At 39.7% G+C, this 17148-nt stretch overlaps 1 protein-coding gene across 1 annotated transcript in view; it reads right to left on the reverse strand.

Annotated features, from left to right (window-relative positions):
• Positions 1-490: 490 nt before the first annotated feature.
• Positions 491-17148, reverse strand: part of MET (MET proto-oncogene, receptor tyrosine kinase) — a 68911-nt gene continuing 52253 nt past the window's right edge. Inside the window, exons 12-20 of the mRNA XM_075147326.1 lie at positions 15367-15523; positions 14415-14555; positions 11752-11982; positions 9292-9372; positions 8492-8673; positions 6785-6894; positions 4048-4213; positions 3013-3149; positions 491-2869 (exon numbers count right to left, since the gene is read on the reverse strand). Of these exons, the coding sequence (XP_075003427.1) occupies positions 2659-2869; positions 3013-3149; positions 4048-4213; positions 6785-6894; positions 8492-8673; positions 9292-9372; positions 11752-11982; positions 14415-14555; positions 15367-15523 (1416 nt within the window). The 3' untranslated portion in view covers positions 491-2658. The remainder of the gene's footprint in view (positions 2870-3012; positions 3150-4047; positions 4214-6784; positions 6895-8491; positions 8674-9291; positions 9373-11751; positions 11983-14414; positions 14556-15366; positions 15524-17148) is intronic.

Raw genomic sequence — 17148 nt, forward strand, 5'->3', positions numbered from 1 at the left:
AATAATTAGAATAAAAAAAGTCAGACCTTTTAGCTGGATTGGGCTTGTGACACAACAAAAGAATGTTTTCTTCCTTAGCTGCTATTTTCAATGCCTTTTTTCCCCAAAATACACTTGGGGTTGGCATCCTTGTTGGGCCAAGCAGCTACTCTTTACGATGCCCAAATTCTGAGCTTCAAATGTCACCCCCGACTCTGAGTGCATGAAGAATTTTAAGGCTCTGCATGGTGCTGCCTGTGGTTAGGCAAGAGACGTCCTATTCAAACTATGTGCCATAGTTGTTCACAAGAAATGTTCTGCACCTTTCTCTGATCTGTTAATGGGTCGGAGGCTGATGAACTGCGTGTTTGATTTATTTTTATGTTTCTGAGTTTTCTCCTCTCTCTCGCACAGTTCCACAGGTTGTTCTTCCCATGTTAGTTAGAAAAAGCATACAGACTTTTATCAGCTTAACAGTCAAATGTTAACAGTAATTACAGCACTCGGAGTGTAAATTATTACAATAATTCATTTTAATAACATGTTTATTAGGTCATAACAACAACTATAAACATAAGTACCATTCAGCTCTTTTGCAGATAGATGAACTTACTAACAACAAATCTTTATCAGAATCACGTATTCTTACAGGTGTCCCAGACACAACATTAACTTTATTAAGCAAAAGTTCATAAATAGTAAAAATGTCCTCTGTTTCACATTGCAGCATTCCTCAAGCATGTATGTACAAGTTTTGGAGCATCTTCTCCAAATCTATGTGTCATAAACTTCCTTAGCTGTTTTAACAACCATAGAGATGATTTTTTTTTGCCTGCAGCAAAGCCTTTTGTCCTTGAGCAATCTACAATTAGTATTGCTCTCAGCAGACATGAAAGTTCGTTTCTGAAATGAAAGTGGTGATGAAACACAATACAATATTATCTGCTCATAGTTTGCCTACACACTCTGCCCTCATTATAAATCTTTCAGTTATAACACTGTCTCCCAAGAACAATATGTCTCCCTTATATCAGTTCTTTATCTGCACTACCTCTCTTTGAAGATCTTAAAATGGTTGGCTTGCAGCAACGGAGATATTATACTTCGGGTGGAGTGTGTTTACAGTCAGTTCTTTTCCTTTTTAATATTTACACAGTATTTTTTTAAGGTTGCTACAATTTATGAATCATGTACGTTGACATACATTTTCTGAAATGTTCACAGTGCAGTATTTTGTGACCTAACCAAACTTTGTAAATGTCATTAAAAATAAACTTTTTTTTAATATAAAAATAGAATACTTTATGTGTTTACACCAACAATCCCAGTTCTATCCTACACTAAACAAGCTATACAGTAGTATGCACAGAATTCCACAGGAACAGAAATGACATGTGATGCTTGCCCTAAAGCTATAGTACTCTTCTCTAATGGATGAAAGTTTTATTTACTATCTCTTTTCAAAATTGTTTTTCTGGTCATAATTTGGAAATAAAAGTAGGTATCATAATTCACTGGGTTGTGTGATCCAAGAAGAGGCTAGGGGGGGCTAAAGCTGTTTCTTCTTTTGATCGGTCTTCTCAGCTCTTCGGGGCTGGCACGAAGAAGTTACCAACATTCCTGCTATGGCAGTGTCTTTTTAGGTCAGGGCTGGCTGCAATGCCTCCGCTCGTTACTCTCCTTTGGCGGCAGCTCCACCCAAGGGTAGGTGGCAGAGCTTCGCCTACTTGCCGTGTGACTCACCAGACAGTAGCTCCATAAGGTTGCCAGCCTGCCTGTCTCCTCTTCCTCTAGAATAATGCAGGCCATATTATACATCCCAGGGATTAGCCTGGCATTTAACACGGGTGCCTTCAAGTTTTTATACTCAGAGAGTGGTTAATTCTTTATTGAAAGAAATGGAGGCTTTGCGTTTTTCAGCAAGAGATCTGTCGATATAGGCTGTTACTCAAAGAAGCGGTTGAATGTTGGAATAAAGTTGACATTAGGAATGCTTTAAGCTAGATAATTTTCCCTTCATTTTATGTACCGTCTGACTACAGCAGAGGACTGGCAAGGCTGACATCCTTATTTTACTGCACACCGTTTTTTGATGTTGATTTCTGTTAACACATTTGCCGTGAGGCTAGCTCTCCTGGCTGTCTATGTTCTAAGAAACCTTATTGATATAGTGCAAAAATCCAAAGTTTGGACTGTGCGGGAGGAAAATACATTTTAAACTCTTGTAGCTCTCATTGTTTGTCTTAGCCTTTTGTGTGAAAACCATTTCTGCACTGCTCATTATCCTAAAGTACATGCAACAGTAACAGTCCTTCTAGCCGTACTGATTGGTATTCTACTTTCTCCTTCATGGCATTAATGATGAATCTTTGTTCTTGGGTCTGAGCACACATTAATGAGAGCTAGTGGGAACTGGCTCTGGATGGTAGTACACAACGTTTCCATTTGGTAAATTCATGCAGTTGTCCAAATACTTGGAAATTACTGTGATGGTTTATAGAATCCCATGGCCTTAAACAATATGATATCATGTTCTTGTACTAGTGCAACTTGGGCAACAACATAAACATGTGCAACAGTGTTCTCACAAAGACCGGGCAGTAAAAACTAGTGGACAAAATGTTTTGCTTTTTGTTCATACAACTAAGAATGAATTTTCTTCTATTTCAGACATACCCGTCATGTGTCAACATCCATGTCTGTGTTGTCTTGTGATGATAAAAGAGAAGGATAGGGAGCAATGCACTTCACGTTGACATAAGTAGCATTGACATGAACGTAGTGTTCCCCAATAAAAGTGGAGAAGATTGTTGATATTTTTGAAACAAGTTCAGAAAATGCTGGACGCATCTCAGGTTTTGGATGCCAGCACTTCAGCATGACTTCATACCTGCCATTCAAATAAAAGAAGGGTTCAATTATGAAATTATGTGAAAAGGAAAAAAAAAAACCAAACCTCTCTCCTCCCACAGTCTCACTTACTATATCAGAATGAGCAGCATTTGCAAAAGGCTTTGCAAACTATTTACTTACAGCGGGTCGGGGCAGTATTCAGGTTGTAGCAGCCTTCGTCCTTGTAATAAGTAAACAGTTATATCAAAAGAATTTACATCAGGATAAGGTGGTGCCCCTCTTGTCATAAGTTCCCATAACAACACACCAAAGGACCACTAAGAAAACAAAGAAATAAATAAGTGATAGGGTTGGAGGGCTTTACATTCCAGTTTTGGAAGATGGTTTGACAGATTTAAGCATTTAAATGCATGGATTTTCCCTTTGAAAAGTTATTTTACTGCATTCAGCCTTCTTTTAAGTGGGCTAATAAATGCTGTAGGGACTTGAGGAGCCACTTACATTAGAGCCAGAGAAACTTAGCTAAGTAAATGAAAGAAAATAAAAGCCTATAGGCCTGCTACTTAGCTGGTATAAATTGGCAAACCTCTTTTGAGGTTAATGGAACTCTGCCAATTTACATGAGCTGATGATCTGACTAACCCTGTGTAAATAGATACTGAAGAGAATATATGTGGTGAAAATTCTATGCATCACAGGCTAATTTGAATCTGGATTGAAAGGAGAGCTAAAATACAAGGTGATCCAGCCAACTAATGACTTCATCTTATAATTTTTTCTTCATAAATGGCCAGGTAATACTTGAGATTGCTGTAGGCAGTCAGTATTTATAAAGCAAATAAAGTTTTTTCTAGAACTATTAAATTTTACGAGTGTCAAAGTTAACCTGTTTTGTCAAGCTTTCCAGAGCCCCTCCTATAGCAGGGTTCGGCTCCAACTTGGCTTCTTGGAACGTCCTTAGTTTCCCTTGGAGTGGAATTAAACTCCTAATTCTTTCCTGAGCAGTAACAGATAATCAGGTCAACATCTTGTTGATTTGTGACTGGGACAAATACCCTTTCTGCATGTAGAAACAGTCTCTTATTCTTATATGAACTAAAGTTAGATTCAAATACAAGTTTTGGGTTGGAGTTAGTCCATTCATTAAATACTAGAGAGATGCCTCAGGCAATATAAGAGAAATTAATAGGTGATACAAATATGTTTGTACATTACCACATCTGACTTTGTTGTGAACTTCTGAGTTTGTAAACTTTCTAAAGCCATCCATTTCACTGGCAGTTTAGCTCCTGTTTTATTGTGCACACTGTAGTATTCTTTATCATAGACATCTCTAGCAAGACCAAAATCAGCAACCTTGACAGTGAATTTTTCATCCAACCTAGAGAAATGACAAAAAGTATTATCTGCAACTGAGCAGGTGAGATTTACAGTGATGGTGGATTATAATGAGTGACTTGCATTTTTGAGACTGTGACTTTGGAAGGCAGTACTTTATCTTGGATCTGTTAACTAATGTAACAGTGAAACAAAAAGTGCAGCAAAGTGTATTTGACACCAATTTAACACAGTGAATGAACTCAGGAAATTACTAATATTGTTTTGATAATATAATTTCAATTACAGTTCTTTTAAAACAATTGCTCTGTATAAAAAGGTTTTTGCTAATAGCCTATACATCCTGATTGAGTGCTACATCATTTCTTCCACAGCTGTTTCTTTTTCCGTATCCTTAGAAACTTCTCATTTTTATTTCCAAGTCAAGGCATCACCTTTCCTATTCACTCTCAATTTTGATAAGGAAAACCCCATCATTATCTCAGTGACTGCCCATATATAATAATGTAGTTGTGTGACTGCCCATATATAATAATGTAGTTGTGTAACTAAGGATGTTTTTGGTGTCTGTACTGGGAAAGAATGGTGGCATAAGGCAAGTTCTGCTGGGGTTACAGCTCAGCCATACCAGAAGGTCTCCCTAGCTTTGCTCCTCTTAAGCTTGGTGTTCGTCCTGATAAGTGGTATTATTGCCAGAAAACAGATAAAGCATGGGTGTTGGCACGCTTAAGCCTATCCTTCATTATATGTGCAAACCTAGCCACAGCAAACACCTGCTTCTGGGCTTCTTTGAAGAATCACACATTCACAGAATGGGTGAGGTTGGAAGGGACCTCTGAAGATCATCTAGTTCACCACCACCTCCCCCGCTCAAAGCAGGGTCAGCTACTGCAGGTTGCCCAGGACCATGACCAGTTGGGTTTTGAATATCTGCAAGGATGGAGACTCCACAACCTCTCTGGGTAACCTGTGCCAGTGTTCAGTCATCCTTACAATAAAAGCATTTCTCCCTATGTTTAAATGCAATTTTCTCTATTTCAATTTGTACCTGCTGCCTCTTGGCCCGTCCCTGGGCACCACTGAGAAGAATCTGGCTTCATCTTCTTTACTCCACCATATCAGGTATTTATACACACGGATAAGATATCCCCGAGCCTTCTCCAGGCTAAACAATCCCGTCTCTCTCAGCCTCTACACGTGGCATTTCCCTGTCTCGAATTTAGGAGTTTTCTGTCTGGACTACTCTCTGGTCTATTGAAGTCCCTCTGAATGGCACACAACCATCTGCTGTATTTACTGATGTAATAACTAAATCAATACCAATGAAGGGAGTAGGAGGAAACTTTGATGGGTCAACAGGGGACAGTTGATGCCACAGCAGCTTCCTGCACCTCTTCCAGGATAGTGGAATAGAGTCGAGAGTCCACGGGGACTGTATTTGCATCCTGGTTTCCTTTCTAATGGACATCGCCATTGTGGCAGGGGCTGTGCTTCTGAGTGCTGGATTGCACATGGCCACTGGGGAATGTGGGTCGTCAACCCTACATCTTCCTCTCAGGTGGCAGCGGCTCTCCAGGCTCTGAAGTGCTGAGCCATATAGAAGTACAAAAGCAGCCATTCAGTTGGCAATGTGAGACATCCTGATAGCTGTTCCCCCCTCACCCAAGGAAGAGACTGTAGGCTAGAGGGAATGTCCTGTTGCCACTATTTGGCCTTTGATTAGATGAACCAGGACTTCTATCCAGTAACCCAATTCCTTTCTTCTTAGGAAACCCCAAAATCATGTTGCTTGTGGCATTTTACCTCCTTAAAAAAAGAGCAGCTGTAAGAAAACGTTCTTTTTCAGAGGCTGTTCAGCTGCACGAGTGTGCATCCTTTGAAAAAGAACAAGAAATCTGATGTCACAGGTGAATAACCTTTTTGCAGCCAGAGTTCTAGATTATGACATGCTAAAAATAAACTAACGTTTAATCCTGTACCTCATTAATTCACAACATAGGTGATGCATCAGCATCAGGCAACTCCTGTATCAGTCTTTCTGTGAACTGAACTGTCTGGCTACTCAGACACTAGTAAGATTCTTTGCATGCTCTGATTTTTTAATGTTAATTTGTGTGTGCAACTGAGCCAAAGTAAGCTCATACTCATGTAATGAAAGATCACTGTCAATAAGTCTCACTGGTGTTTCTTTGTGTTCCTGTTTTTCTCACAAAGTTCCCCTGTGTTCCTCTCCCTCCTGCTAGGTGCGGCAGCAGAGACGTGCTGCTTCTGAAGAGGTTGGGTGGAAGCACAGCAAGTTGAGACAACAGCAGTTTAGCTTCCCTTAGGAGATGCCTTTTAAACTCTTTAACCAATGATTTTGAGAGACTACACTTTCACCTCAGCTTTTCTTATTTCCCACACTCAAAAAAAGCTTATGTGTAAGAAGTGAGCCCTTAGCAAGCTGAGTAGCTCATCAGTATGCAAGACAAACATCAGTATAATTATGAAACAATGAAAAAAACACCCTATTTTGACTAAAAAAGGAGAATCCTGAAAACTTTCATTTATCTCATCTCACTGTCTTACACAGAAGAGTGTGATAACATGGCTGGAATTAGGTGTTTGTACTTACATACAGTTTCTTGCTGCCAAGTCTCTATGGACAAACTTTTTGCTTGCAAGGTATTTCATCCCTTTTGCGACCTGAAGGCCAAATCCAATTAAATCTTTTACTGTTGGGTTCTGTAAAATACAAACATTTGTGTTACAATGAATGCAGAAGCCCAAGGAGCAGACTGGTTTTTTTTTGCTGTGACTTTCAGTTTTTGACACACCTATCTTGCCACCAGAATGATCAAGGCAGGTTGGTGCTCGTAATAAAACTGGCATAAGCTTAGGTCAGGTTCTTACCTCCAGTGAGGAAACACACTTTAAGAAATCAACAAAACTGACAGACTCCAGAAGAGCAGAGTTTGTAGCATAAGCAGCATGACCTGGGCTGGCAAGTGGAACCGTATGCTGAAACCTCAACATCACAGCTGATCCACAAAATTAAAATTTGTAAACTTAGAGTAATAGCATGTAACTCAGTAGAAGGTGCTAACTATGAACTTGGAGCTCATAAGCTGGAAATGACCAAGAAAGGAGAGAGTCTGGTTTGGGGCAAAATAGGTGCAAGCTATCATCAATATGATGCCATGGAAAAGGCAAATGAGACCTTAGCAGTTACCAGAGGAAGATTTTCCGCAAAGATCGGTTATTCTTTCTGCTGGTCTACAAGTCTATTTTCTTACTGAAAATATTAAATATATAAATAAATATAAACATAAACCTGTAATTCTTTTATCCAACAGCATGACTTGTTATGTAATAGTATGATAAGACAGATTTTTGTGTTGTTGACATTGCTCCATATAATTTTCTTCTGTGGAACAATCCTGTCCAACTGTGGTCATTATTCTATTTATTTCAGGAAGGACCATGGCACTATTCACAGTAAAGGTCCCTGGTGCTTGTAGAATGGAACAAGCTCAAAAGGGAAGAGGTCCCTACCTCAGAAAGCTTAACTTCCCCCAACAAATTGTCAAGGTGCAATTTTTTTTTTTTAAATTCTACTGGCTATTGTTGATTGCCATAGAGGCACGGGTGAAATCCCATTGGCTCAGAAGTCGCTTTATATTGTCCTAACACTGTGAAATGGGTGAAATACTACAGTATAAAGTGAGCTTACACTACCTGAGGCAAGACCTGTGGTCTTATACTTGAGAGAAAGCAGTGAGGCATGTCTGAGAAATCGGCAGTCTTTCAATGAAAATGGGGAAAATCTGTGATAAGAGAGTACTCATAGTTTGTATAACAATTGATGTTTTTCTTTCTTAAGATAAGAAGAAAAAATATTGATAATAACGCGACTGTGACACACTCTAGCTGGACGTGAAGATCCCTTACCTAGGAGTCGGAAGAGCAGATGGTGACGACTGGCACAGCTGTGCTGAAGTCAACAGAGATATGCCAGTTTAAACCAGCAGATGGTTGGGGCCCTTGACTTAGATCTCATAAACACACTTGTTTATAAAGAGGCTTATGGATGGGAAATGAGAAATACTTATTGCTGATAATTTCTGGGAAACATTCTAGAGAGGAATTTGAGGGGGAAGGGAAGGAGTGGCAGTGCTGTGGTCGGGCTCGGTGCCAGCCTAGGCAAGTGCTAAAGGTTAAGGTGTAGTAACAGCAGCAAGTTATAGACGTAATGTAATTACCAGAGCTTATAACCTGTGGTGTTGGAGCAGGGCGTGGCTAGACTTGCATTACGATTTGGTAGACCTCACCATGTACTTACATGAGTCTCATTCCTAATGAAGTTTCGAAGATCTCCGTGTTTCATGTATGGAAGAACGACTAAGGGGGATCCTTCATTGGGCAAACAGATTCCCAGGAGTGACAGAACATTGGGATGAGTGAAATCTTTCATGATTATTCCTTCTTTCAGAAACTGAGCTACTTCTTCCAAGTCTGTAATCCCTGAGAAATCCAGTAATAAAATGAATTAATTAAAAAAACCCCAAACAAACTACAGTTCATTTCTGTACAGCATGTCATTGCACAACAAAGCAATAATGAGAAGCTACAAACATGCTCCCCACCTCCCACATTACAACTAGGTTATGCGCATCGGTTTTCTTACAATGACCAAATACAGTTTGTTGGTGATTTTAATTCCGTTTCTCCTTTTCTTATTACGAATTATTCAGAATTGAATAACAACACTTGAGTAAAGCTTTTAATAAATGTTGTTATAGTCTCTTCCTGTTTTTCCAGCAGCTTTGCCTGCTCTTCAGCAATTTAACTTCCAAAACCACATCTTCAGTAGTCAGTAGAATAAAAAATGACACTGCCTTTCCCTCATTTTCCTCTGTCCTTTTCTTTGTAGAGGAAATACATGGGCATTTCATTTGATGCACAAATATATACCAATGCCTTGTGGTAATCTAAAGTCACTGGAATTGCTCCAGAGATAAATCTGATCCAGCTGCAACTAAGAATCTGCATTTATGAAAGTACACTTCACTGTAATTAATTAGTTCACACTGGTTATTTTTGGAATTATGGTAATGTCTCATTATTAAACACGTAACTCACTATTCAGTGACTTCACAGCACAATGAATTTTCCTGCCATCGTTATCCAGCAATGTCCCATGGTACACACAACCAAAATGTCCTGAGAAAAAAATGAGCAAGATTAGCTTTAATAAGTAAAATTACCTTTCTGGTATTTTCAACTGGCTAGCAATTATGCTTTAAGAAAGTGATCACACTCCATTTCTATTCAATTCCCAACACTTGTAATGTATACTTCATAACTAAATCATAAAACTATCATTACATAAAACCATCATTACATAAAATGAAAACTCTATTTGCAGCATAATTGATATTTCTTGACCTAGATGGAGAGTATAAATAATGACAAGGCTGGCGCCACAACTGCTTCATATTCTTGTAATGACTATGCACACAAAAACCATGTCAACCCATTCCCACCATACTCTCTTGTTAGATATATGTCAAAGGAGGGCACTGGAAGGCACCAGAGAGCAGTTAGAAAGAGTTGACGTGACCGCTGGATTGGTGGTTCTCAACTGTCTGTAAGCCCATGCTAAATGGTCCACTGGATTGATTAGCCTTGATGCCTCTTCAGTGGAAAGTCGTATGAGGGTCACTGTGGGCTTACAGTCTCTCAGGTCTTGCTATTCCATGGAGAAGGCTGAGTGTTAAAAGTGGTGTGTTGGCCATGAACGGTTTGGGAGTCGCTCTGCCGATGACAGACTGACCACATCACTAGGCGGCAGTCTATGGTCTCTGCTATGGCCTAGTTCCTAGTGCAAAATAGCACTAAAAGATGATCTGTGAAATTTGCCGTCTTGCTGATGGTCTAAATAGTGAAACAAACTGCCAGGGACACAGAGATCCTTCCTGATCCTGTGCTTTCCTGTGAAGCAAATGGGGTAGTCTGCAGAGCGGGGAAACCTACTATAAGTCAGTTTGACTGTTTGGGACACACAGAGAACTTTGAGCTCCAGGCACATGCATTAATTTATCCAAATCAAATTATGTACACGTAATAGTGGCTTTCCTTCACAGATGTACTATTTACTGGACACTTTGAAAATATTAATATTTGCAGTTAGAAAGCAAAATAGTTTTTTTGTCAAGTGTGAGTTCTGCAGAGAACAAGACTATCTAATTAATTCTACTAGGTTCCAGTCATAAGCGCTGGTGAGAGCCCAGTTGGCTTTGATTTTGGCTTGGGGTAAAATTAATACAAAGTTTGTTTTACAAAAGCAACTAAAATCCCATCAGACCACAGATTGTTTGGAGCCTGGGCACAAATCCTAAAGCTTGGATTGGGTGTGTCTGAAATATTTTTGGGTTTGGCCCATTTCTAGTTATGGAGGAGAAAATTAAAAAAGGTTAATTATATCAGTGTCATTCTTGATATTTTTCAACATTTAAAAAATGGGAAGTTACTTGGCCTTTTCTGAAACAAGAATGAAAAGAAAAAGGCCCACCCCTGCTTTGGGGATGAAGAAGTGTAGTACGTGGAAGGGAAACACACTGACTGTTTGTTTGATTTGTGGCTATTTTCCTGCAGAAGAGGCATTAGGAATATCATTTATAGCCAAATTTTTATCAGTATTCTGATACTCAACAAGAGACCTCTCATGCATGATCTGCAGAAGTACTGAAAATCCGTTTCTACTTAGATTACTAATAGGTACTCAATAGTACAGAGTTTAATAAATGCCCCTAACAGAAATACTGGCTTGGGCTATGAAAGAAGGCGAGAACTTGCTTACAGAGATGTAGAGGAATAGGAGTGATGGGAAAAAATCAGAAAAATAGGGGACTTGCTATATCAGGGACAAAAATAAGGGGAAGTGAATCAGGAGCTACGCATTACTGCAGCTGGGATGAGAGAGGAATGAGGGGGAACGGAGAGCCTTTGGCAGGAGGAAACAGCGAATTCCTCAGAGCTGGGGGGAACTTGCGGAGGATAAAGGGGTGTGTGCATTTCACCTGGCCCATGGGGATTTTTACTGAATGCAGTAGTGACTGCAGGAGTTTTCAGTGTGGTGTAGCCATCTTGCCAGCTCTCAGGCTCCGAGTTTAAGGTCGCTGGCGCCCCCGCCTCGGCATCCCCTGCCATTTAGGTGTGTGCCTTAGGCTCGTGCAATGTTCTGCAGCAGCCTCACTCCTGCACCGCAGCCTCATGGATCAGAAGCCCTGGCTGAGCTTTCCTGTAGCCTGGAAAAGGGTTCCTAGGGGGAACCAGCAAGTCTCTGAGTTCAAAGGAGCCCCATTAATTGGCAGACTCCTTCCTGCCTCTGGTGTCTTCTCCAACTGATCAAATGCACAACCCTTCATCTGACTTCAAAGGACAGCTGCTTGGTTCCTCCCTTGATTTGGTGCATGAGAGTGCTGTAAGAGGTAAAAAGCTTGAAAAACCTCTGTGTAGACACCTTATTCAGAATGGTTTATAATGAATGGGTGTGCAAAAAGAACAGCAGTTTGCAAGGGTAAGGGTCGTGGTACCCACCTCTTCCTATTACTTCACTGAAGTGCACAATCAGGCTGTCAGCACCAATAACCACATGCTGCACTTCTTTGACCAGGTCGGGGTTTAAGGCACTGATGTCAATGTGGACATTAGTTTGGAGAAGTGGACTGGCTAAATCTGAGTCCCCGCTGGACAGAATTGGGGAGAGGTCAGAGTGAGGATACTGGGCAGGTCTGCACGATCCATTCTGAGACATGCTTGGAAACTGATCTGCAAGATGAACAGAAACTGTTATAATCCTTTCAGACTTCTCCTTGGAAAATGCAGAGCTTTATTTCATTGGTGAGCAAGGGTTCGAGTTTATCAGTTTGGAAGTGGCTTGGCTTTGCAGAAGTTTTGGTCACAAAGGGAAAATGAAAATATGCATTGCTAATCTGCCAAACTCCAGGAAAACCGTGTCACTAGAAACTTATGCTTGTCTCAGCTCTACTTTTATGAAAGCAAATGGCAAAACTTCCACTTTTCTGAGGGGATGGAATGAAGCCTTGTCACTTCTTGCCAAGTGTAGGTTTATAGCATTTCTAGTAATTGGGAGTAACAAGAGTAAAATGGAAAAATGACAGCGATATGGGAGGAGGAAGTAGTGAACAATTAAAAACATGAAATCTTTTATTATTGTCATGTTCTAATTTGGTAGGGAACTTTACATTTCATGAAGGTTTCCAAACTGCTGGTGACTCGCTATATTTATCCAATGGTAAATATTCAACCAGGGAAATGCCTAGAGGTGATTCATATCCTGTAACTGCTGAAGATAATACAGTTGGTGCTACTCATGAAAATAACATGAGCCAGCTGATTTAAAATAGCAGAAATTAAAATGTTTCAGTCAAGCAAGGAATATTTATTTGAGAAAATTATTTTTGTCAACAGCATGTTGTTCAGGTATTTTAAATTGCTTTTGTTTAAAATATTTTTTTCTAGCATTCTGTGTAATAGAATCAAGGAACTAAGTTTAATTTACACCAATTTCAGTCTGGAATTATTCCAGTGGAGTGAATGAGCAGAATTTAGCCCAGGGTCAAAAAGAAAAAAAGGGAATAAATTTAACAACAGAAATTATCAGGTATTTTATCACAAAGAGTAAAAGGTTGTTGTACAGACATGCCTTACATATTTATGTATAAAACCTGGGAAGTTTTCATATAGGGCTGTTATCGCTCTAGGTGCTGAGAAAAACTCAGTGCTGCTCTATCTAGAAGGAAAAATACAAACTCTTATATTAACAAAGCCATGTTTATGTCACCGGGGCAAATATCTCTTTAATAATCACAGTAAAATACCCTAGCCATGGCTGCAAAATAATTTTTACAGCTGCTACATGTAAATCTGCATGTTTTCTAATGTTCCTATCATTTTAATCTTTGACAGTAATTGATGTGAACATTCCTACAGGAATATTAAGTGAATGCACCTCCTTCTTGGGTGCACTCTCTGCTGTGCTTTGCCAGTGCACAGTGGCCCCAGGACGACTGCAGATTTACCTTCCACCAAGGATCTTTGCATAGTTTTGTCTCGTGTACCACTCTCCCTTCTAACCAGTGGCATAGGCTTTCCTTTTCCTTTGGGAATCTTTCAATCAAGAAACTTCCTGTGCGAGCTGGCAGCGGCAATTAAAGAATCATAAAGGAAGCTGGGAACGGGCCTGGCTCTCAAATAGCTCCGCAAGTGGGGATTACAAAGGTGGAATAAGGATTTGGAGTAATTTCTATTGAGTTGTATACGGCAGCACCTGAAATAGTACAAGACTAAGTCTATACCAAGACTAACAAATATCTGTGATATCTCAAATATCATAATATGGCAACTCCTAATAGTTAAAGACTCTTTAATGCTAATCACAGAACATGGTTCCACATGTCTTAAAGGACATGTTCAGCCTGAAGTGATATGATAAGTGCAGCAGAGTGCTCTTCTGGAGAATACCCACTCTAAAGTGGTGTTATAAGGCACAAAAACGTATTCAGCACAGGGTTATTCTTCCGTCATGCCCACAGGCCTGAAAATGAGCAGCGTGTTTTCTGAGACTGGCATCTCAGTACACATGGACCTCCTCTCAATTTGTCACAGTTTTCACATCCCTTTAGCTTAATTTTTAAAATCAACATTTCTGCATCATACAATGTGCCATTTTATAGGAGGGTTATGAACAGACAAAACAATATCAGTTTACAAAACTCCATGTCCCTCGTTGGGTTGACAGAACTGCTTTATAATGACTGTATGAAGTCACTGAGACACACTAAATCTACAGACACTCGATGCTATCCTTAAAATCACTTTTTTCAGGGTGGATTTGCGCATGATGTGATGGACCTTATGATAACACAAAATTGTTATATCCGCTAACTCCTAATAAATTGTGGAGCATACTTACAGAGAGTTTTTACTAATAGCATTTTATATAGTCCTCCAACTGAGTAAAAGTAAAAATCCTTTGCACCTTAATCTTGGGAAGCACCTGAGAAGCTCAGTTCAAATAGCAAGCCTGTGAACACATGAAAGTCCCAAAAAATGCAGACGCAGACGAACAAGATGAGAAATTGAAATTAAGATATTGATCAAAATAGCTATCATTTGAAGACACCTGAAAAGCAAGATGTATAAAATATCATCCATACAGATGCATAATAGGGGTGTACCTTCTAGAAAAGTTGATCTGTAGTCTACAGATTCGCTTGAAACCATTTCTGTTGTTGGACTTACACTCCTCGCGCTCACCAGCCTGTCCAGGTGAGGAGTGTGCACTCTGCCATCATAGCGCACTAGGTCGCTTCCCAGATCTGAAGGGAGAGGAGAAAGAAGTATTAGAAAACCCTCATGTTTACTGTGTGCCAACATTCATTTAAGTATTTATTTAAGTTTAAATGTTCTGCTCTGCTGGGAAGAGGGTTGGGTTGTGGCTGAGGCAGAGAGGCGCAGGACCTGAACTTGAGCTATTTGTACAGCACAAGATTTGCTGTAACTTGTGTTAAAGCCCTACTCTTGGCCACACTGGAAGATACAAGAGAGCTTCGAAGCCTCTGGGGCCAACTTCATGATCTGACTGTGATACTGCATCAGAACAAGACCTGGTTACATACTAGCTCCTCTCCTCCTCCCACCTTGCCCAGTGCAGCAGTTCCACTGGAAGGAAACCCAGACAGAGGGGCCAGAGGGGGGGCACACTCTGACCAAGTTCCTGATTTGGGTGAACAGGAGACCAGGACACCGCAGCGCTCTGTCTTGCACAACTTAGACACAGCCTGGAGGACTACAAGGCAACTGGATGAAGCTGAAATACTTGTGATTCCACGCATGTCATTTACTCGTCCCCTCTTCCAAGGCTGATGGGGGAAGAGAAGTTACTAGGTTTTCCTAATAGCTCAGAGTTCCTCTGAAATCTTTCTCCTTTAGGCATAGAGTGGCCCTTCACCCAGCTCAGGCAAGAGCCAAGGGCTGAAATGCAACTAAACATTGACTTAATTGTGAAACATCTGCTGACAGGTTATAACAGAGCATTGCATGGCAGTTAAGCAAAGCATAAATTCATGTAAGTATTTAAAATCTAAGATATAATAACAGTATTATTTGATGGAATTGATTATGATGGACCTTTAATTTGTTTCTTCTTCCTTCTCCAGAGGAAAAACACCAAAAAGATAAAAATTAAAACTGATGTTGAAACAACGCCAGCAATTAGTCCTGTGAAATTCTGATCTTGCCGAATCAGCACTTTTCCGATAACTGTTGACAAAATTTCTTGCTTCCACTGAAAAAAAACAAAGAAAAAAAATAATGTGATGATTTCAAAAGACAAGAAAGAAGTAGGTTATTAGTAGTAAAATATGAGCTGATATGTCCCATATGTATTAAATCTTGATTTTGTGATGCTGTACTGCGATAAGACACTGGGAGTGGAGAAGTTGTTATATTGGTGTACGCAAAAGCAGATCTACATTTTTATGATTCATTACATACCTTCAAGAGCTCTGGTAGTGACACAGCTATGTATGTGCTACACGACACACACGGCACGCACTCACACACGCCCTCTGGATAACAGGGTCCCACTGCTACCAGATGTTAATTCAAAATGCTAAATTCATACTTTTACTCAAATGGTGCAGAGAAATGCATGGGCCTATGGATATACAGGCTGAGACGTATGTTAAAAAAAAATAGCTCAAATGTCTTTAATATGTGTCCTTCTGGCATAAACACGCTGTAACATCGAACTCTGTTGACAGCGTGCCTGCATTTTAGTTCCCAAGGTCACGTGAGCCTGTCCCTTGCCAGCTTCTAGCTTGTCAACAGTTTAAAGAAACAAAACAAAACAAAAAAACAACCCCAAAAATCAACAACCAAACAAACACGAAGCAGCTAACAGGGCAAAACTGTTTTAAGTCACACGGCACTAGCTCAGTCAGTTGGAATGCATTTGGCCATCTTTTCTCTTCCTCCTGTGGAATTCATTCCTCTGGGTACTGTAATGATGGATTTGCCCGTCAAAAGAGCAAATTTTCTTCTTCGCTGGGCAGACTGCAATTTCTGAGGCTCTTTGCCAGTAAACAAGCAGAAACCTTACTTAACCCCTTTATGTTGTGTTCTTTTCTACGTACGAAATACACGTCATGCATGTCTGTTTCTTAGAGGTTAAGGAAATATCACATAGTAGAACTGATTGAATGTAGTGCCAGTCCAGCTTGCATATGTAAAAATACGAACAGGTACAGAATGCAACATATGCACAAGTATTATATGAAACTAGGCATTTACAGGTCTGGGAATCAGATTTGTCAAAAGGAGAGCTGCATCTGATTTTATAGTTTGCCTGATACATCCAAGAAATTTGATTTGTACTTTTCAAAGTAAATTAATATTAAAATAAATTAATATTTACTGTATCAATAAAGCAAATTAATTCCTACTATTTACTTCGATTGCAGTGGCACATAGGAATACCATTTACAGCCCAGGATCCTATTGAGATGAATGCCATAAAGACATAGAAAAAATAGATGGTCCCTGCTCCAAAGAGCTTGCATAGACGTTGATCCTAGTCACACTTACATGACTGGCAAAGTTTACACTGTTTTTAGTGCATCAGAGTCCATGATCATCAAATTTCATAATTTAAAGGTCACTCCCTTTCACTGTGATTTTCCTTTTTTTATATTTTAAAAAAATACAAAGATACTGAAAGATTTGTGTCTTATTCTATGAATCGGTATGTCAAAACTGTCTACAGTTTAAACTTGCAGTAGCACTCTGAATGACTCTAGTGAGACCACCTTTAGAACAATAATTTTAGAACTCAAACATTTGTGCTAAGTCTCAGCATCTTACAAAAAGAATTGAAAGGAAATTACAAAAAGCAGACAAAAAATTCTTTCA

This window comes from Calonectris borealis, chromosome 1, assembly GCF_964195595.1.
Source record: "Calonectris borealis chromosome 1, bCalBor7.hap1.2, whole genome shotgun sequence".
NCBI classification, from domain to species: domain Eukaryota; kingdom Metazoa; phylum Chordata; class Aves; order Procellariiformes; family Procellariidae; genus Calonectris; species Calonectris borealis.